The sequence below is a fragment of the Anolis sagrei genome, chromosome 1, assembly GCF_037176765.1.
Source record: "Anolis sagrei isolate rAnoSag1 chromosome 1, rAnoSag1.mat, whole genome shotgun sequence".
Lineage (NCBI taxonomy): Eukaryota > Metazoa > Chordata > Lepidosauria > Squamata > Dactyloidae > Anolis > Anolis sagrei.
In genome coordinates, this window is record NC_090021.1 from 331,033,121 (window position 1) to 331,056,343 (window position 23,223).

Sequence of the window (23,223 nt, forward strand, 5' to 3'; positions counted from 1 at the left end):
TCACACAGGCAATGAAGATCCGCAGTGGTATTCCACATAGTAACCTATGTATATGAGAGCTGGACCACAAGGAAGGCTGAGTGAAGGAAGATAGACACTTTTGAACGGTGGTGTTGGAGGAAAATTCTGAGAGTGCTTTGGACCGCAAGAAGATCAAACCAGTTTATACTCCAGGAAATAATGCCTGACTGCTCATTGGTGGGAAGGATATTAGAGGCAAAGATGAAGTACTCTGACCACATAATGAGAAGACGGGAAAGCCTAGAGAAGACAATTATGCTGGGGAAAGTGGAAGGAAAAAGGAAGAGGGCTGACCAAGGGCAAGATGGATGGCATCCTTGAAGTGACTGGCTTGACCTTGAAGAAGTTGGGGGTGGTGACGGCCGACAGGGAACTCTGGTGTGGGCTGGTCCATGAGATCACAAAGAGTTGTAAGCAACTGAACAAATAAACAAGAACAATTCTTTATCTGAAATGCTAGTATTTTGTATCTCCCCTCATCCTGTCTTTCCAGGATGAAGAGGAAGCATTGGTGAGCATCCTCTGGGTTCGTCCATTTAACCAATTACAGATCCACCTAACCGTAGTTTTGCCTTACCCTAAACCTAACGCAAACCCTAACCCTAAAGATTACCCTAACCCCTAACCCTACCCTTAAAGCTTACCCTAACCCCTAACCCTACCCTTAAAGCTTACCCTAACCCCCTACCCTTAAAGCTTACCCTAACCCCCTACCCTTAAAGCTTACCCTAACCCCCTACCCTTAAAGCTTACCCTAACCCCCTACCCCTAAAGCTTACCCTAACCCACTACCCCTAAAGCTTACCCTAACCACTAATCCTATCCCAAAACCTTTCCCTAATACTAACCCTAAAGCTTACCCTAACCCCTAATCCTAACTCTAAACATAACACAAATCCTAACCCTAAAGCTTACCCTAACCCCTAATCCTAACCCTAACGCAAACCCTAAAGCTTACCCTAACCCAAAACCTTTCCCTAATCCCAACCCTAACGCAAATCCTAAAGCTTACCCTAACCCCTAATCCTAAAACAAACCGTAAGCCTAACTCTAACCCATACTGTAAACATTACCCTAACCCCAAATCCTAACCCTAAATCTTACCCTAACCCCTAACCCTAAATCTTACCCTAACCCCTAATCCTAAATGTAACGGCAACCCTAACCCTAAAGCTTACCCCTCATCCTTTCTCTAACCCAATACCATTCCCTAATCCTAATGCAAACCCTAAAGTTTACCCTAAGCCTAACTCTAAACCTTACCCTAACCCTAAAGGTAATGCAAACCCTAACCGAAAACCATTCCCTAATGCAAACCCTAAAGTTTACCCCAAGCCTAACTTGAACCCTAAACCTTACCCTAACCCCAATCCTAAATTTAACGCAAATCCTAACCCTAAAGCTTACCCAAAGCCCTAATCCTTTCCCTAACACTAACGCAAACCCTAATCCTAAAGTTTACCCTAAGCCTAACCCTAAACCTTACCCTAAATGTAATGCAAACCCTAACCCTTAATCCTAACCAAAAACCATTCCCTAATCCTAACCCTAACGCAAACCCTAAAGCTTACCCCAAGCCTAACCTGAACCCTAAAGCTTACCCTAACCCTTAATCCTAACCCTTAATCCTAACCCTAAATTTAACGCAAATCCTAACCCTAAAGCTTACCCTAACCCCTAATCTTTTCCTGAACCCTAACGCAAACCCTAAAGCTTACCCTAACCCCTAATCCTTTCCCTAACCCTAAAGCTTACCCTAACCCCTAATCCTTTCACTAACCCCTAATCCTAACCCTAAATTTAACGCAAATCCTAACCCTAAAGCTTACCCTAACCCCTAACCCTTTCCCTAACCCTAAAGCTTACCCTAACCCCTAATCCTTTCCCTAACCCTAAAGCTTACCCTAACCCCTAATCCTAACCCTAAATGTAACGGCAACCCTAACCCTAAAGCTTACCCTAACCCTAGCTCTTAATCCTAACACTTTTTAATCCTAACCTTAACCCTTTCCTTAACCCATTCCCTAACCCTAACCCTTTTCCCTAACCCAAAACCTTTCCCTAAACCTTCTCCTAACCCTCCCCTCCTTCCTTATCCTTCCACCCTCACCCTAAATCTTACCCTAACCCTAACTCTTAATCCTAACCCTTTTCCCTAACGCAAAACCTTTCCCTAACCCTACCCTCCTTCCTATCCTTCCACCCTCAACGTGTCCCCTTCCCTTATTCACAACCACCGTTGCGGAATGTGCGTAAAGCTCGGAGCTTCCGGGCCCAGCTATCCTACTACCACCAGCCATCCAGCCATCCTTCTTCGCCTTCCGCTTCTGAGAGGAAACAGTTGAGGGGCGTGGCTTAGGTGGGGGAAAAAGGGAGGGCCAGCCACGTGACGGCTTCCCCGGCCAATCAAGCGTCGCGCTGCCTTATGCGCGCAAGGTACGCCCGTATAGATTCACAGCAGCGAGCCGGCTTACGTCTTTTGGCCGGCGTGCGCGCGCCCGCGAGAGAGAGCGAGAGAGAATCAGGGATGAGGAGGGAGGGGGCGGGGCCGGGGCTGTGAGAGCAACGAAGGGAACGAACAGGTTAGGTTGAGTTGTTGGTGAGAGAGAGAGAGAGAGGGGAGCGAGAAGAGAGAGAGAGAGAGAGAAGGTGGGGGCGGGGCCAAGCAAGGTTGCTTGTGAGCGCGGCGACCAATCAGACGTCGAAACCGGAACGAGCGGGTTAGGTTGTCAACACCCTTAATAACGAACGAACGAACGGACGGGGCTGTTCGTTTGAGTGACGGGGCGCGTGCCCCTTGTGCGCGAGCGCGGAGGCCTGGAGCGGGAGCGCGCGCGCGAGAGCGAGATTGAGACTGAGAGAGAGAGGAAGGAAGGAGAGCCATGGCCGGAGCCCAGTAACTGACTGACAATAGGAAAAAGGAAAAGGAAGGACGACGAGGAGAGGAAGACGGACAAGGCCCTTCTCCTCCTCCTCCTCCTCATCGCCAGGCACGACTAGGCCGCGCTCGCCCCTCCTTGTGAAGGAGGAGAAAGAAGACGAAGGAAGGGAAGGGAGAGGGAGGGAAAGGGAGGGAGGGAGCGGGCCGCGTTGCATGGGACCCGGAGGGAGGCCACCACCACCACCAGCAGCCCCAGAAGAAGAAGAAGCAGCGGGAGAAGAGGCCTCCCGTGTTGCCGCCGCTGCCCCTCCTGAAGCCGACGCGGCCTAGCAGGCGGAGGGTGCTGCTGCTGCTGCTGCTCCTGCGGCAGGAGAAGGAGGAGGAGGAGACACACACACGCCTCACCCAGGGATCGCCTCACTCCCTCCCGCCTCTTCTTCTCTCCTCTCTCTGGATCCGGTACCTGGAGGGTTCAAGGTAATCCAGGTGGGGAAGAGAGAAAGCAGGGAAGGAAATCATTACAGATTGAGAGCATCCGGGGATGCTTTAAAAAAAATATAGAGGAGGGTGGGATGGTCTTCTGTCGGGAGGGCTCTGATTGGACTCGCCTTTTATCGCAGGTTTTTAAAGCAGAAGCTGGGGTGGCCTTCTGTCGGGAGGGCTTTGATTGGAGGCTCCCTTCCAGGTGAATTAATGTCAGTGGGGCCTTCCACACAGCCCTATATCCCAGAATATCAAGGCAGAAAATTCCACATCATCTGAGTGTGGACTGAGACAACCCCATTCAAAGATTTTCTCCCTTGGGGCCCTTCCACACATCCCTGAATCCCAGAATATCAAGGCAGAAAATCCCACAATATCTGCTTTGAACTGGGTTATCTAAGGGCCCTTCCACACAGCCCTATATCCCAGAATATCAAGGCAGACAATCCCACATCTGAGTGTGGACTCATATAACCCCACTCAAAGCAGGTATTGTGGTATTTTTTGCCTTGAAATTCTGGGATATAGGGCTGTGTGGAAGGGCCCTGAGATTTGCTTCCAGGTGAATTAATGTCAGTGGGCGCTTCCACACAGCCCTATATCCCAGAATATCAAGGCAGAAAATCCCACAATATCTGCTTCGAACTGGGTTACCTGAGTCCACACCTAGATAATGTGGGATTTTCTGCCTTGGGGCCCTTCCACACAGCCCTACATCCCAGAATATCAAGGCAGAAAATCTCACATTATCTACTTTGAACTGGGTTATCTAAGGGACCTTCCACACAACCCTATATCCCAGAATATAAAGGCAGAAAATCCCACATCATCTGAGTGTGGACTGAGATAACCCTGTTCAAAGCAGATACTGTGGGATTTTCTGCCTTGGTATAGGGCTGTGTGGAAGGGCTCTGCATCCATATTCTGAAAATGTGGGATTTTCTGCCTTGGGGCCCTTCCACACATCCCTATATCCCAGAATATCAAGACAGAAAATCCCACATCATCTGAGTGTGGACTCAGATAACCCTGTTCAAAGCAGATATTCTGGGATTTTCTGCCTTGATATTCTGGGATATAGGGCTGTGTGGAAGGGCCCTGAGTCCACACTCGGATAATGTGGGACTTTCTGTCTTGGGGCCTTTCCACACAGCCCTACATCCCAGAATATCAATGCAAAAATACCACAATATCCGCTTTGAACTGGGTAACCTGAGTTCACACCTAGATAATGTGGGACTTTCTGTCAGTGGGCCTTTCCACCCAGCCCTAAATCCCAGAATATCAAGGCAGAATATCCCACAATATCTGCTTTGAAGTGGGTAATCTAAGGACCCTTCCACACAGCCTAAATCCCAGAATATCAAGGCAGAAAATCTCACATTATCTGAGTGTAGACTGAGATAACCCCGCTCAAAGCAGATATTGTGGTATTTTTTTCCTTGATATTCTGGGGTATAGGGCTGTGTGGAAGGGCCCTGAGTCCTCATTCGGATAATGTGGGATTTCCTGACTTGGGGCCTTTCCACACAGCCCTACATCCCAGAATATCAAGGCAGAAAATCCCACAATATCTGATATGAACTGGGTTACCTGAATCCACACTCAGATAATGTGGAATTTTCTGCCTTGATATTCTGGGATATTGAACTGTGTGGAAGGGCCCTGAGATTTGCTTCCAGGTGGATTAATGTCATGGGCCCTTCCACACAACCCTAAATCCCAGAATATCAAGGCAGAAAATCCCACATCATCTGAGTGTGAACTGAGATAACCCCATTCAAAGCAGATATTGTGGGATTTTCTGCCTTGATATTCTGGGGTATAGGTTTGTGTGGAAGGGCCCCTGCGTCCACCCTGATAATGTGGGATTTTCTGCCTTGGGGCCCTTCCACACAGCCCTATATCCCAGAAAATCTGCTTTGAACTGGGTAACCTGAGTCCACACATAGATAATACAGGATATTCTGCCTTGGGGCCCTTCCACACAGCCCTCTGTCCCAGAATATCAAGGCAGAAAATCCATATTATCTGGACTCAGATAACCCTGCTCAAAGCAGATATTGCGGTATTTTTTGTCTTGATATTCTGGGGTATAGGGTTGTGTGGAAGGTGGAAGGGCCCTGCGTCCACACTCGGATAATGTGGGATTTTCTGCCTTGGGGCCCTTCCACACATCCCTAAATCCCAGAATATCAAGGCAGAAAATCCCACAATATCTGCTTTGAACTGGGTTACCTGAATCCACACCTTGATAATGTGGGACTTTCTATCAGTGGGCCTTTCCACACAGCCCTACATCCCAGAATATCAAGGCAAAAATACCACAATATCTGCTTTGAACTGGGTAACCTGAGTCCACACCTAAATAATGTGGGACTTTCTGCCTTGGGGCCTTTCCACCCAGCCCTAAATCCCAGAATGTCAGGGCAGAAAATCCCAGAACGTCTGCTTTGAACTGCGTTATCTAAGGGCCCTTCCACACAGCCCTCTATCCCAGAATATCAAGGCAGAAAATCCTACATTATCTGGACTCAGATAACCCCGCTCAAAGCAGATATTGTGGTATTTTTTTGCCTTGATATACTGGGGTATAGGGCTGTGTGGAAGGGCCCCGAGTCCACACTCTGATAATGTGGGATTTTCTGCCTTGGGGCCCTTCCACACAGCCCTATATCCCAGAATATCAAGGCAGAAAATCCCACAGTATCTGCTTGGAACTGGGTTATCTAAGGGCCCTTCCACACATCCCTATATCCCAGAATATCAAGGCAGAAAATCCCACATTATCTGTTGACTCAGATAACCCCGCTCAAAGCATATATTGTGGGATTTTCTGCCTTGATATTCTGGGGTATAGGTCTGTGTGGAAGGGCCCTGCGTCCATACTCTGATAATGTGGGATTTTCTGCTTTGGGGCGCTTCCACACAGCCCTATATCCCAGAATATCAAGGCAGAAAATCCCACAATATCTGCTTTGAAGTGGGTTATCTAAGGGCCCTTCCACACAGCCCTAAATCCCAGAATATCAAGGCAGAAAATTCCACATCTGAGTGTGGACTGAGATAACCCCGTTCAAAGCATTTATTCTGGGATTTTCTGCCTTGATATACTGTGGTATAGGGCTGTGTGGAAGGGCCCTGAGTCCACACTCTGATAATGTGGGATTTTCTGCCTTGGGGCCCTTCCACACATCCCTATATCCCAGAATATCAAGGCAGAAATTCCCACAATATCTGATTTGAACTGGGTTACCTGAATCCACACTTAGATAATATGAGATTTCCTGTCTTGATATTCCGGGATATTGAACTGTGTGGAAGGGCCCTAAGATTTGCTTCCAGGTGAATTAACGTCATTCAGCCTTTCCATCCAGCCCTAAATCCCGGAATATCAAGGCAGAAAATCCCACAATATCTGCTTTGAACTGAGTTACCTGAGTTCACACTCAGATAATGTGGGATTCCCTGCCTTGATATTCAGGGATATAGAACTGTGTGGAAGGGCTCGTACTACCTGGACTCAGATAACCCGCTTAAAGCATATATTGGGGGATTTTCTGCCTTAATATTATGGGGTATAGGGCTGTGTGGAAGGGCCCGAGTACACACTCTGATAATGTGGGATTTTCTGCCTTGAGGCCCTTCCACACAGCTGTGAGGAAGGGCACTTGATTTTCAGGGATATAGGGCTATATGGAAAGGCCCTGGGTGGCCTTATTATTATTATTATTATTATTATTATTATTATCTTCCCCAAAAGGAGATTCAAAGCGGCTTCACACAAAAGCATGAGCATACAATTGAAAATATACAGAAATTGAAACAGTAAAATAGAATTAAGCACTAAAAAAATCCACAGTTAAACACCATCAAAAGGGTTAAAAACCACGCGCCCCCTGAAACATCATCTTTAAAAGCCTGCCTGAATCTTTAAAAAGCCCTGCCGGCCTTCTGTTGGGAGGGCTTTGATTGGAGTCTCCTTTTGTAGAAGGTTTGCAATCAAAGACTGGATGTCCTTCTGTCAGGAGGGCTTGGTTGGAGTCTCCTTTTTATAACAGGTTCTTAAGCAGGGGCTGGGTGTCCTTATTGTTATTTATTTATACCCTGCATTAAGCGGCACATGAGTATACAATTAAAACTTTACTTATTTACTTTGTATACTGCTTTTCTCACGGGGGGGGGGGGGGGGGGAGAGGAACAGGACTCAAAGCGGTTTCCAACAGATATACTGCAAAATTTAATACCTTACATACATAAAAACTTAACATAAAATAATAATAACACACAGCTATCAATTCAATCATAAAAATACAAAACATTAAAACCTGGACTTAAAAACATATTAATATAAATGTTAAAACCACACAATCCAACAATCCTAGGCCAGGGCCGTTCCAAATATCAATATCTATTGCACATGATCCTGATTGTTCCTTGTATTGTTTACTGCCCAAAGACTTAGCCCCATAGCCATGTTTTTACTTTTTCTGAAGGCCAGGAGGGAAGGTGCTGATCTAATTTCGATAGGGAGTTCCATAGCCAAGGAACCACCAGTGAGAAGGCCCCGTCTTTCCTCTCCACCAGTTGCACTTGTGAGAGGGGTGGGACCGAGAGCAGGACCTCCCTGGATCTTAATCTCCGAGATGGTTCATAGAGGGACATAGGTTTGGATAGGTAAGCTGGGTCAAAACAGTTCAGGGCTTTATAGATATATTTCTGTATAAAATATGCAGGAATACAGCCATCGACATAGAATTAAACACATTCATAGTTAAGCACCATCAAAAACGATTAAAAACCACCCCCACCCCCCAAGACTAATCTTTAAAAAGCCTGCCAGCCTTTTGTTGGGAGGGCTTTGATTGGAGTCTCTCACTCTTTTGTAGTGAGTTTTAAAGCAGAGGTTGGATGGCTTTATTATTATTATATTTATTTATAGCTTGCATTAAAGCGGCTTGCATTAAAGCATTACTGTACAATTTTAAAATATACAGAAATGCTAATATTAACTTATTTATTTATTTACGCCATTTGTATCCCTCTCTTCTCACCCTGATGGGGACTCGGGGCATCTTACATAATTAGTATTATTCCATGCCCAAACGACAACAATTAAAATCAATTAAAAGAACAATTTAAAACATTAAACGACATATGTAAACATTAGACAACTATTGTGCATAGATCTAAATTCAGGTAATCATATTCATCAATCCAGGGGCAGTTCCAACTGTATTGCACAGATAATTATGGTGGGCCAAATGCTTGCTCCCAAAGCCAGGTTTTCACTTGTTTGTGAAATGACAAGAGGGAAGGGGCTGATTGAATCTCACTAGGAAGAGGGTTCCACAGATGAGGGGCCACTACTCGCAGGCCATGCCTGCAAAGGTGGTGAGACTGAGAGCAGGGCCTCCCAAGAAGATTGTAACCCCTCTGATACATAGGAGGAAGCAAATTCACAGGTAAACACCATCAGAATGGTTAAAAATCACAGCACCCTCGAACTAAACATCTTCATCTTTCAGGATCTGTCGACCTTCTGTTAGGAGGGCTTTGATTGGAGTCCCCCTTTTGTAGCGGGTTTTTAATTGGATGGCCTTATTATTATTATATTTATTTATACTCCATTTTATCTCCTCTAAAGGGGACTCAAAGCAGCTTGACATAAAAGCATTCATATACAATTTTAAATATACAAAAATGCAAACATTAAGGTAGAATTAAACACAGCACTAAAAAATTAACAGTTTAAAAACCATCAAAACAGTTAGAAACCACAGCATCCCCTGACTAAACATCTTCATCTTTAAAACCCTGCCTGAATCTTTAAAAGCTTGCCAGCCTTCTATCAGGAGGGCTTTGATTGGAGTCTCCTTCTGTAGAAGGTTTTTATTTAGAGGCTACATAGCCTTCTGTCAAAGGGGTTTTGATTGGAGACTCTTTTTATTGCAGAATTTTCAGCAGAGACTGGGTGGCATTATTATTATTATTATTATTATTATTATTATTATTATTGTATTTATATTTATACCCTGCTTTAAGTGTCTTGACATAAAAGAATTACTATACAATTTAAAATGCACAAAAATGCCAATATTAACATAGAATTAATCACATACAGCACTAAAAATTCAGTTAAACACAATCAAAATGTTTAAAAACCACAGCACCCCCCCCCCCCCCCCCCGACTAACATCTTCATCTTTAAAATCCTGCTGGCCTTCTGTCAGGAGGACTTTGATTAGAGTCTCCTTTTGTAGAGGGTTTTTCAGCAGAGGCTTCATGGCCTTCTGTCAGGAGGGCTTGGCTTGTAGTCTCCTTTTGTAACAGGTTTTAAAGCAGAGGCTTGATTGCATTATTATTATTATATTTATTTATGCCCTGCTTTGTCACTCCCCAAGGGGATTCAAGGTGACTTGACATGAAAGCGTGAGTATAAACATCTTTAGAATAAACATCTTCATTTTTAAAAGCTTGCCTGAACCTTTAAAGGCCTATCGGCCTCCTGTCAGGAGGACCTTGAGTGGAGTCTCCTTTTGTAGTGGATTTTTAATCAGAGGCTGGATGGCCTTCTGTTGGGAAGGCTTTGATTGGAGGCTTCTTTTCTGGAGGGCCTTTAAGCAGAGGCTGGATGGCATTATTACTATTATTATATTTATTTATTTATACTTTGATTTCTCTCTGCCAGAGGGGACCCAAAGTGGTGTGACATAAAAGCATCAGTATACAATTTAAAATATACAAAAATGCAAACATTAAAAAAGAATTAAATACATACAGCACTAAAAAAAAATCACAGTTTAAAAACCATCAAAATGGTTAAAAACCACATCATCCCCTGACTAGATGTTAAACATCTTCATCTTCAAATCCTGCCTGAACTTTTAAAAGCCTGGTGGCCTTTTGTCAGGAGGGCTTTGATTGGAGTCTCCTTTTGTAGCAAGTTTTAAACTTAGAAGCTGAATGGCACGTAGCAAGACAGCTAATTGCTCCTTGCTATCTGTCACTGTCTCCTCTTTGGGTTTCTTTTCTCTTGATGCTCCTCAGTTTTAATTCCAATGCCACCCTCCCCCCATAATTGGTCAATATTACCAACAAGCTTAGTGCTTTCATTATAGCCGCCAAAGAAATTCCATCACTTTAATAATACATAATCATAATCTGTTCTTAAATCTTCAGTGTTCTACTACATAGGTGAGAACCAAAGACAGGTGTGTGATTAAACGTATGTGTCCCATTTGCAATTCTTATTATATATTTTGGGAGAAAGACCTGGCATAAATCAGATAAATAAATAAAACATATACACTAATTTCTTTATTTTTCTACCAATATAGATGAAGAAACCCCTTTTCAGATCCTTGAATGGACTTCTTCATATATATTAGGAGAAAACAACCCCCTTTCCCAGAGAAGAGTAGATTATTGAATGTTGTTATCAAGTTTGTAAATATTCAGTTCTGTTGACCAAAGGGAAAATGGCAAGAGAAAATAATGATATTCATCTTGGCTCAATAGCTTTGTTAGGCCTGATTAGACTTCAGCAGCTAATAAAGCAGCACAGGAGAACTGTTACTAAATTTACAACTGAGAAGTATTGCTAAAGCTTCTTGCTGACACAATGATCCTGCAGTTGAAGTGATCTGCTTGAGAGTCTGTCCATTAATGAGGTTAGCAGTTCCATTTTCAGACTGTGTGAAAAGATTTCTGGGTGGGTAGAGGCAGCCAACGGGTTGTGGGCAGTGCAAAGATAAACCATCCTTTAGATGACCTGAGCTGTGCCATTCAGGCCATGACTGCGGTGCTATCTCTTCCACATTTAATTTGAGAGTAAGATAGATACATTAACCTCATTGTATTTTAATTCTGGACAAATATGTGGAGAATGGGCTGCCAGAATAGTGTTGGCTTTATACTGGAGTACCAGTAATACCTTTTTGTTGTCATGATTTGCAGCTTCCCTACTTTCACTGTATGTTATAGATCGGTTTTGTATAACTTGGGTATGCATAGCAGTGTCATTCTTCTCTGGAGTCATCACATATTAATGATACATGCAACATTTAAATGGATAAGCATCAGAATAATGCAGAATCATTAATCTCTTGCATTTAGGCTATCAGGATAACAATGCAGCAGCAGCCATGAGAATGATGAGTTGATAAAATAAGGGTTGTTTTAGATAAAGGCACTCTTACAAAGTGTCAAGGATTTACATGCTTCCTTCTAAAGGCTAGCTTTGGTGCAGACAAGTATGGATTGTGTGCCTTTTAAATTTTAGCAAACCCCAAACTGCCTTTAACAAAACCCTCTTCATTTAACTTTCAAATATGAATGTTCCAGTTTTCTGCTTCCATCTAATGAGAAATATTAAAATCAAGCATTCAGAAATCTTCTGTCATTGCATTGCTATTCCTTGTTCTGGAAAAATGTATCAGGAATTTCAACAGTGTGTACAGTCCCATTGACCCGATTGATACATCTTACTTTGATTTAAATATGATTGTTTGTAGTATATAATCTTGGCATTATTTAAACATCTGGCATAAGTAAAAATTAGGTACAGCATCCCATCTTTAATTTAGTCCTCTCGTCAGTGAGGTTCTCTGTACACATGGGGAGGTTTTGATGTAGACTTTTTTTTAAAAAAAGACATAAAATGATATCTAAAATGGTGGAAGGTCAATTATGGCAAATAATTAAGAACCCCTTAAGTTTAAGAGTAGCTTACTAGTGGAAAGCTACTTAATGAAGTATAGTATCTTTCTCTGGATATCTTTTAAGAGAAGGCAACATTGTGGTAATTTAGGATTTGCTGGTTTGGACCCAGAATCGGACCAGTGATCGGGTTAACTTTTGTCATTTTAGAAGTGAAAAGAAAAAGAGAGAAGTATTATATTGCTGATTAGTGCAATAGATAATGAACACAGTAGGTGCCCACAGGAGCTCAGTGTTAAAGTCCCATTGCCTTTTTACAGTTGGCATCAAAAATATTGCATAAAATTAAATGGGCTTGTCTCCATGTAAGCTGAGTCCCGAGTCCCTTCGGGGAGATGGTGGCAGGATACAAAAATAAAATTATGTTATTATATAATTTTCTTAGGTTAGTATGAATGGAAAGAGTCGTTGCAGCATGTTTATAGCGTAAAGTGAATTCTTGTTACTTCTTTCAAATGTTATGAGTTTACTTTCTGCATTACTCGTAGAATCGTTGATGCAGTTGCTCATATGGATGTAGACTGCAATATTCAGCTCTTCTATATCAATTTGGGCCTCAGGATCACTAATTCCTTGTGACATAACCAGAACTGGATAATAATAAATCTTTATTTATAAGAGCAGTGCTTTTTGATAACATCTGCATACCGTTTAAACAGTTGTGTTCAACTAAGTTGTTCACATGTAATGACTATTAGTAGTATGATCTTTGAGGTTTGGTAATGTGTGTGTTTCTTTACATGATAATATTAATGATATTTATTCCTTTCAGTAGGGATATGTCCTCAGCACCAACCACACCTCCATCAGTGGATAAAGTAGACGGATTTTCTCGGAAGTCCGTCAGAAAAGCCAGGCAGAAGAGGTCGCAAAGTTCCTCCCAGTTTCGGTCTCAGGGCAAGCCTATTGAGTTAACTCCACTGCCTCTGCTAAAAGGTAAATCATTCTATTATGCTTCTCATCTGAAAAAGAATGTTTTAATTATGTGATAATTGTGGTAGCAGATTCAAGTGATGTTTTATGTTTATTGAAAGAAGACTAACCTTGTACTAGACTATAAAGATAAGCTGTTTAAGTACGACCTGTTCTTACTTTGTGGATACTTATGTAGAAGAACCTGTGGTGCAGATACTGAAGGTGCACTCTGCTGATTGTAATGAAACTTCATTTGTATTAGGAAGTGCAGGTTTCACGAACTAGAGTTCGGTTACACAGTCTGACTATTTCATGCAGTGCTTACACTTGTTAAATGTAAACATACACCTAGAATAGTAATTCTAAAATAGGCTTCTTGGAATGACTGATCATCATCTATGGTGACTGGATCTTCTGAGAGTTCAAGTCCCAGCAACATCTAGGAATCACTGATCTAGAAATACTTCCAAGACAGCCTATCATCAATAGCCCTCTTCAGGTTGTGTAGACTCGAGGTTCTGGTTGTTTTAAATTGAGTTTATCCACCAGTAATTCAGTATTTCTCCTTTCCCACTTCACCAAGCATTAATTGTCTTTTTTTCATGAGGCATGCTATCTCATGATGTGCCTAAAGTATGATAGTCACAGTTTCCCTATTTTGGTTTCTACTGAGAGTTCAGGCTTGATTTGCTTTAGGATATATTTGTTGCCTTTTTGGCAGATCATGGCATCTATAGAATTCTGCTCTGGCATCATATTTCAGATGACTTGATTCTCTTTTCATCATCTTTCATCTTTGTCCAGATTTCCTTACAGCTGAAAGTGAAAATATTGTTGACTGTCCATACGGAGAATGTGTGAATGCTGTGGCACGGATGATCTGACTTTAGTATTCAATTATCTGCTATTACACTTGAGGGACTTCTCTAATTCCTTCTTTGTTCCCATTCCAAGTTCTAGTCTTCTGATTTCTTGCCTGCAATCTCTATGTAGATTTATAACCTCTTCCAGTGTGCAGTCATTGGCTATTTCTGTGTCTACACCCTCCATTGTACAGTTCTGTAAATCTATGGACATTAAGAAATAAAAATGTTAATCTGATATTTTATTTTGGCACTTTCTTCCTTTACTTCTCAATAGTTGTTTCAAGTCTTTGTTATTTTCTGTTAGTATTGTGTTAAATGGTGATTTTCTTTTAATTTTCATGCCTCCTTCTGTCTAAACCAGTTTTATTTATTTGGTATTTTTGTATATTAGTGTTTTGGACCAACTGTTTTTGTTTATACCAGTTATACAAATATTTTCCTTTTGTTTATCAGATCTGTTTGCTATTGGCAAGAATAAAATCTTCAGAAATGAATCTAATAAAGACCATGTATTTTTTGTTAAAGATAAAAGCAGAAAATACTTAAGTGTCCTCTGTTTGAAATCTGCACAGGTGGCCTGGATTAATATAAGTGCTCTCAGTGAAACATCTTGTGGTAGAGTTATCCTGTGGAGAGTGGAATAGGATCTTGCCCAGTCAAACTTTGATATAAATGGCCACACTGTGTAAAGAAATTATCTGACAGAACCATGACTATGCTCCCTGTAGCTACTTTTAAACAAGCTTCAGACACAATAAAGGAGTTTTGGGGAATGTGTTACCTTTGAGTAGTGCTATGAAGCTTAGCTTAAGGTCTAACTGGAGTCCCCCCTTGAAGATTAGCAACATGTTGAAAGGCACTTGTCTTTCCAACTGAAATAATAAAGGAGGGTTCTCTTTTCAGTCTTAGTACCATGGCATTGGATGGTTATCTGTTATATTCTGGTCATTAATGTATTTGGTGATGAAGAACTAGCACTTTTATGCTTATGGTTTATGCAGATTGAGAGCAGAAAACTAAAGCTGAAGTGTGATACAGTTGAGCTAAACAGTTCAAAGGTCTGGATAACAAGCCCTATGAGAAGTAGCTTAAAGAGCTGGGCATGTTTAGCTTGAAGAAGCGAAGGCTGAGAGGAGACATGATGAGGGCCATGTATAAATATGTGAGGGAAAGTTGTAGAGAGGAGGGAGCAGGCTTGTTTTCTACTGTCCTGGAAACTAGGATGCAGAACAATGGCTTCAAACTACAGGAAATGAAATTTTACCTGAATATTAGGAAGAACTTCCTAACTGTGAGAGCTGATCAGCAGTGGAACTCTCTGCCCCGGAGTATGGGGGAGGTTCCTTCTTTGGAGGCTTTTAAATAGAGGCTGGATGGCCATCTGTCGAGGGTGCTTTGAATGCGATTTTCCTGCTTCTTGGCGGGGGGTTGGACTGGATGGCCCACAAAGTCTCTTCCGACTCTATGATTCAAGGAACATTTGTGGAAAGCAAACAGAAAGGGTATAGATAATGCAACAGTTTTATAGCCTACTGGGTTCTGTAAGTGATGTGTTGCTGAGATTGCTGTTGTAATGCAGGCCTTGTAATGCAGAAAGAGGAAGGAATTGGACCAGGACTGACTCCTATATATCTAACTCTAAAACTCAGAAGAATCTTGGCACAGTGCTAAAGTTTTCTTGTGTAATGAGCTGCTGTAGAAGCACAGGGACAGGTGACAGTTGCTGCAGGGCTCCTGTTCTGAGCTCCTCAACACCTGATACATGGAATGCTTCACCCTGATTCCAGGTCCTATCTCACCCTGGTGTTTTCTTCCAGAGAGTGTGTTTCTAAAAATACTGGTGAAGAATTTGATATAAACACTCTTTACTCTTGCTCTTCGATATTACTGATATCCTGAATCCTTCATGTAGACCAACATTGCTGTAACACTACAAAAATGCTTGTCTGGTATGGTGAAATCACTTGACTTCCACTTGCTTTTTTTAGCCACTGTGATGATCTTTGGAAAACAAATCAGTGTTGCTTATGAATATTAACTATTTAAAAATCTGATTACTCTAAAACACAGCTTGAAATCTGTATTGTGTATGTGTGTAGTGATATTGAAAGTATACATTGATAAGGAGTTTGATAGATCAGAAAGTTTGCCAGTAAATGAGCCTAATAATAATTAAGTGTGTTAAAATATAAACTCACTAGAAATGTTAAAGGTTTGTGCTACTTACAAAAGCTCAAGTTGTTTCACTCATCATTAACAGCAACTCAGAAAAACTGCAGCTTGTTTGGGATGAGAAGAATTAAAACCAGAATCTTCTGCATGAAAAGAATGTACTCTGAGATTGAACTATGCACCCTCATTATGCAGTTAGAAATTAATGTCAGTAGTATTTAAGAAATTGAGCATTCCTTTTAAAGTTTAGATTTAGAACACAGGAGTCAAATTGAAGGCACATAACAACAATGGCAATTATTGTACTCCTAGATAACAAACAGAATGTACTTCCAGTTTAATTTTAGGTGGCACCATGTTATAATTAGAAAAGCAGTCTTCTCTGCATATAAGGGATTTCTTGTACATGGAATATTTGACAGTGAGTGGCATTTGACCAGGCGCTTGATCATTTTTCCAGACCTACAGAGAAAGCTTAGGAATTCATCAAAATTTGATGTTGCTTTATGGAAAATACTTATTGCGTTCTTTAGAATAGTAGAATCATAGAGTTGGAAGAATCCACAGCAGGGATCCTGACCCTGTCATCCAGGAGTATACAATCAAATCACTCTTGAGAGAGGGCCATCCAGCCTCTGTTTAAAATCCTTCAGAGAAGGGACTCCACCAGACTCTGAGGCAGCACATTCCACTGTTAAACAGCTCTTACCAAGTTATTTTTAATTTCTAGAAGGAATCTTTTTTCCTGCAGCTTGAATCCATTGCCCCATGTCTTCGTTTCTGGAGCAGCAGAAAACAAACTGGCTCCCTACTCAATATGACATCCTTTCAAATATTTAAATTTGGCTATCATGTCCCCTCTCAGCCTTCTCTTCTTTAGACTAAACATACCCAGCTTCCTAAGCCACCCCTCATAGGGCTTCACTTCTAGATCTTTTACCATTTTGATTGCTCTCCTCTGGACAAATTTCATTTTGTTTATATCACAGTATTCCAGGTGAGGTCTGACCAATGCAGAATAGAGTAGTACTATTACGATACTTTCTTCAGTCTATACACAGTACTCCTATTAATGCAAGTTAGAATTACATTGGCCTTTTAAGGTGCCAAAGCACACTGTTGACTCGGCTTCTGGTCTATCTAGACTCCAGTTTCCCCCCCACATGTGCTGTTATCAAGCCAAGTGTCACCCATCCTTGCTCCTTGTTGAAATTGCTCCTTGTTGAAATTAATTTTTTTAGTTTTGATCCAAATCTTTGATTGGTAAGGTAATTTTGAATCTGAACCTTTGGATATTAGATACTCCCCCCCCTCCCCCAAAAGGGTGTTACCTGAAAAATTGATAAGCATGCCCACTATTCCATCATCCAAATATTTGATAAAGATGTTGAATAGCACTAGGCTCAGGGCAGAGCCATGTAGCACCCCAGTAGTCACTTCTTTCTGTGATTAAGTAGCTTTTGGGCTACAAATCCACTTAACAGTAGCATTGTCTAACCCACATTTTAAATATGGGAAGTAAATACATAAATAAAATTGTTTAACCCGCATTTTACTAACTTATTTGCAATATTATCATGTGGGACCATTTCAGAGGTCTTACTGAAATCAAGATATGATGTATTCTCAACTTTTAGTTCACCTTCCAAGTCTGTAACTCTTATATAAAAAAGAGAGAGATATAAAAGCTTATATTTCACAACAAAGAGGTAATGCTGGAAATTGGATTTTTCCTCTTAAGTTTGGGATAGGGTACCTTTGTTGTTCTACTGCCAGGGTTTTTAAATGCCATTATTCATATAAAACAAAGTATATAATACTCTACTTTAATCATTGCAAATAACATGTAAACTTAAATATTATGCCTATCTTTCTCTAGCAAAATTTGGTATTTAAATTCATACATGATTAAAGCATCATTTGGAATGGAGGGTATTGCAAATTGATAAAATAAGTAAAAGATAACCTGGAAGTCAGGCTATTGCTTAGATTCAGTTTATTTGAAGGATCACCTACTTCTTCATCAAAATACATTGCCTATTTTCAATAGGACATTGTAAGATATGGCTTAGAAAAAAATATTCTTTCTTCCTGTATGAGTAGTGAGCTTCATGTGATGTATAATTTTTCATATATTTGTAATAGAGAAAGTCATTAGTTAGCTGCTGACTAAGAGAATGTTTCATATTTCACAATACCAGCACTACATTTCACAAGGCTGAATAAATATTTAATAATAGTGTTTAGTATTTCTCGAGTGTTCATAGTATATCTCCAATTTAATAGGACTGTTGTAAGCATAACTTTGATAGTGTATTATATTCATATTATTAGCTGGCAACTGTGTCTGATATAATAGTGTTTGTCTAATGTTTCAGTGTTAGGTTCATGTAGGGGAATAGTTGAGGTAAAATTTGAAATTTTGACTACTCAGTTTATTAAAAAATAAAGTACCGCCAGTTATTTATGTGCTGTGTAAGAGATTAAAATTTGAACATATATTCCTGGAAGCATAAAAGCAAGCAATTGCTGAACATCCCCAACGCAAAATGCTGGAACTGTTTTGAATTTTGTCCCCCCCCCCCCCCCCCCCCCCCCCGGGATTTTGGAATATTTACATATGCATAATCAGATAGCTTGCAGATAGGATGCAAGGCTAATCACAAAGTTCATTTATGTTTTAATTACACTTCACACACATAGTCTGAGCATAGTTTTATACACAAAAACTCTTACTAATTTTAACATGAAACAAAGTTGTCTTCATTGAACCTTCAACCACCCATGTGGAAAATTTTGGAGTATTTTGATTCCTGAATTCTGGATAAGGGATGTTCAACTTGTTTTAGTATTTGTGGAGAGGCATCATGATATCAAATAGGATTCTGTATACAGTGCAGAATGATATATGAGTAGCGCCATTCATGTTTCATTATAATTTCAAAGAGAAACCTGCTGCTGTTAGCCATTTCATGATGGGCTCTGGGTTGGCATGCTGGTGTGAGCCTTGGAGACATTTGAGGACAGGTATACATTAAAGCAGGCATCCTCAAACTGTGACTCTCCGCTGTTTAGGCCGCTAAATCCCAGAAGGCCTAGCCATCTTGTTCAATGGTCAGGAATTCTGGGAGTTGGAGGCCCAAACAGTTGCAGGGCCACAGTTGCAGGATGCCTGCTCTAAAGTATACTAGATCCTAGCAAAGAAAGAATAGTCATTGTTAGTATTAGTATAGGGGACTGCCAGTGATTACCATGTGTGATAGACTATATTTCACAGGATGCAACTAATAAAACCACCTGTTGAGTATTCGTTGCCTGTGAAAACTCTATGAAATGCATGGGGTTGCCATAAGTCAGTAGCTGGCTTGAAGGCACAATCATACAGATAGCATAGTTATGCTGGTAGAGACTGGAAATAGTTCATTTTTAATCATCTTGGCAAATGCAGTGTGGATATAATTGTATTTCATAGGAATTGGGGGCTGTGCCAAAATTTGATAGGTAGTCATTCAGTGCGGAAATATGTATTGAAATGTACAATGTTCAAATTTAATTCAGATGGCTTCCAGAGAACACTTTACTTATTAAGGAAGAAATCAAGGTTATGATAGAAGTAGTTGATAATGACGTTCAAACAGTTCTTGACATCAGTGCTATGTGTTACTCCCTAAATAGCCTGTACAGCTACATAGTTTGTTTGTAATAATTTATCTCTTACTACTGACATGCAAGCCTGAATATGGATCTGCACAGGTGGAGCTTATGACCTCCTGCCAGAACCTCATTGATTTAGGAGGAGATCTAGGCAATTACATAGCTAATGATTGTGTTAGAAACAAGAATTATTATGTCATCTGAAGAATACATCTGTCAGAGTTTATTGAACTAGAGGACACATCCCTATTTTAAATTTATAATCTAAAAACAAGTTTATAAATTGCTTCAGGATATTATTTTGTCTTATGAATATATACTTATTCTGCTCGTATAGTTCTCCTAAACATTTCTCAGTTTCAATATATCATATATTCTACACCTACATGGAACTCTTGGAGGTTTGGGCTAAAGTGGGACACAAAAGCCAAAATACCTGTTGCCATGTAACCGTTGATAGAGCTTAAGATGGTATTGGGTTTATGGTGATGGAGCTTTTGATCCAATAAGTAGCTACTAAGAAAGAAGGGGTGGAAAGCAGGCAGATAGATAAACACACTTCATTTTCAGGATTTTGCCAGTGTCATATTGTCTTTTAAGAAATCTGTGAATCACCACAGTTGGAATACTGTATAAACATGTGGTTGCCAACCCATTAAAAAGATACTGTAAAGTAGGGGAAGGTTTTGAAATAGAACAATACCATAAATTTACAGCTTAATTTCTAAATAAAAAGTATAAATTAAATACTTTTATAAAGCCTTAAACTAAAATCAAGTAGGACATTTTACATAGTTACAATCATTTTGTTAAATTTATAATTTACAGTACAATTTTAAGGACATCAAATTACAGTATTATTGGTGTGGGTAAGCTAAACAAAAATAATAATTGTTCATAGTAAAGAAATTGTAATGCTGTCAAGCTTATCTCCGCGATACTCTCTTCCCCTATGAACCAGTACGTACCTTGAGATCATCTAGGGAGGCACTGCTCTCTTCCCCCCGCCATCTCAAGCATGGTTTGTGGGGACGAGGGAGAGAGCTTTCTCGGTGGTGGACTCTCGGCTATGGAACTCCCTCCCTAGGGAGATCAGACAGGCTCCAACCTTGTCCTCCTTTCGGAGTCAACTAAAAACCTGGATGTTCTGGTGTGCTTTCGATTAAGCAGCTCACCAGTAATTTTCCTGTCCCTCTTGAGTTTCTGCACTTTCGACCCTCAAATGGCCTACCTCAACATTTTTTATGACAGCACTTCCCGCCCAATCTTCTAGTTTGTTGTATTTTTCTTGCGCTCCTATAAAATGTATTGCACTCATTGAATTGTACCTCAGCTATGTTCTTTTTCTCAGCCATGTTGCTCTTATGTTGCTTATAATTGTGTCATATTGTTTTTATCTGATGTTTTAATTGTAGCATTTGATTGCTGTGTTTTAATTGTAATTTTTGGGCTTGTCCCTGGTAAGCCGCCCCAAGTCCCCTAGGGGAGATGGTTGGCGAGGTATAAAAATAAAGTTACTATTATTATTATTATTATTATTATTATTATTATTATTATTACAATAACTGTAAAACACAAATAATATAAATGAAACATCGCAGTAGTAATACTAGGAATTTTAAAGATAATTGTGGTTGTAATAACCATTCTAGGTTACCTGTGTTCTCATCTTATGCTGTCTACATGGTTTGTAGAGGACCATAGTACTTATTAAGTCCTGTCTTTGAAGGCAGTTTTGAGGTTTTAGCAGATAGCAATAGTCCCAAATTTTGGTGAGACGTAAGTGTTTGAACCATACAACACTAATCTTGCTTCAACTCCACTGGCTGCCTATTAGCTACCGAGCACAATTCAAAGTGTTGGCTTTAATCTATAAAGCCTTAAATGATTCTGGTCCAATTTTCCTGTCCAAACGTATTTCCCTTTATGAACCAGTTCGTAGATTAAGCTCTTTATGGAGGTCCCGCTCTCGGTCCTACTGGCTTCACATGTACGCCTGGTGGGGATGAGGGACAGCCCCAAGGCTGTGGAACTCCCTCTCCAGTGAGATCAGGTTGGCCCCCTCCCTCCTGACCTTTAGGAGAAAGCTGAAGACCTTGCTGTGGTTCGGCCCATCATAGAAATATTTAAAGTGAAAGTTGAAAGTGCAATGACCCGTGACTGTTTATGGACCGCGGCTATGTCTATGTGTGATATGTGATTTTATGTGCTGCATTTAATAATGTTTAATGTTTTATTTATTTATTTACAGTATTTATATTCCACCCTTCTCAGACCGCAGGGGACACAGGGCGGATTACAATGTACAGATACATGGCATACATTCAATACCACAGACAAACTACATATATAGACAGACACACAGAGGCTACTTAACATTCCAGCTTTTTTGATGAGGGTATTTTGGCCACCAGGGGAGCTGTTGCTTCACTATCCATTTGTGACACTGATGAAGTACTTCCTCATTCTTTGCATGCTTGCTGGAGATTTTTATGGAGTCATACATTAGTTAAATTAGCCTCCCCGCATACGCAGTAGCTAAATTTCCTATTTGACAGGTGCAACTGTCTTTCGGGCTGCAAAGGTCAACAGCAAGCTACACAAATTGGTTGGAAGCTCACTCTGACCCGGGCTGGCTTCGAACTCATGACCTTTTGGTCAGTAGTGATTTTAATGCAGCTGACTCCCAGCCAGCTGCGCCTCAGTCCCAGTTTTATCAGGGGAGGGTCAGTTTTGATTTTTTTTAATCAATGAATTGTTGCAAATACTGTGAACCGCCCTGAGTTCCCTTCGAGGTTGAGAAAGGCAGTATTTAAATACCGCAAATAAATAAATAAATCAGCAAGCTTAATTCAAAGGATGTTAGTGGGCGACCAAAATGATAAAAAATCTGGCAGTCATAGCCTGTGAGGAGTGACTTAGGGAGTTAGGTATGTTTAGCTTCGATAAGGTTAAAAGTCTGCTTGATAGCCAAGTTTAAATATTTGAAAGGATTTCGTATTAAAGATAGAGTTTTCAGCTGCCCCAAACACCAGGACATGGAGCAGTAGATTCAAATTACAGGAAAAGAGATTCCACCTGAACATTAGGACAGTTCAGATGGCATACTGTGTGCTGTGCTAATAATGCAATATATTGTATACACATATATATTGATAATAATATTATAATGTAACACAATATAATACTAATAATAATACAATATAAGAATTATATTTTATATTACATGTAATATTACTAATAATATTACTGTATAGTAGTGTAGTACACTATAGTAATATATAATACTAATATTGTGCTGTGCTAATAATATAATATATTGTATACACATATAATATTGATAATATTATAATGTAATACAATATAATACTAATAATAAATATAATAATTATATATTTCATATTACATGTAATATTATTAATATTACAGTATAGTGGTGTAGTACAATATGGGAATGTGTTTTACTAATATTGTGTTATTCTAATAATATAATATATTATATTTACATAT

The 23,223-nt window shown here is 40.4% G+C and overlaps 1 protein-coding gene across 5 annotated transcripts in view; it reads left to right on the plus strand.

The window, feature by feature from the left end:
* Positions 1-3,061: 3,061 nt before the first annotated feature.
* PPP2R5E (protein phosphatase 2 regulatory subunit B'epsilon) overlaps positions 3,062-23,223 on the plus strand; it is a 94,188-nt gene continuing 74,026 nt past the window's right edge. The window contains exons 1-2 of one of the 5 annotated variants that reach the window (XM_060754230.2): positions 3,062-3,379; positions 12,879-13,042. In XM_060754230.2, the coding sequence (XP_060610213.1) occupies positions 12,886-13,042 (157 nt within the window). In that variant the 5' untranslated portion in view covers positions 3,062-3,379; positions 12,879-12,885. Of the gene's footprint in view, positions 3,389-12,878; positions 13,043-23,223 lie in introns of all 5 variants that reach the window. The other 4 variants (XM_060754268.2, XM_060754239.2, XM_060754250.2 and 1 more) reach the window with 4 other exon arrangements.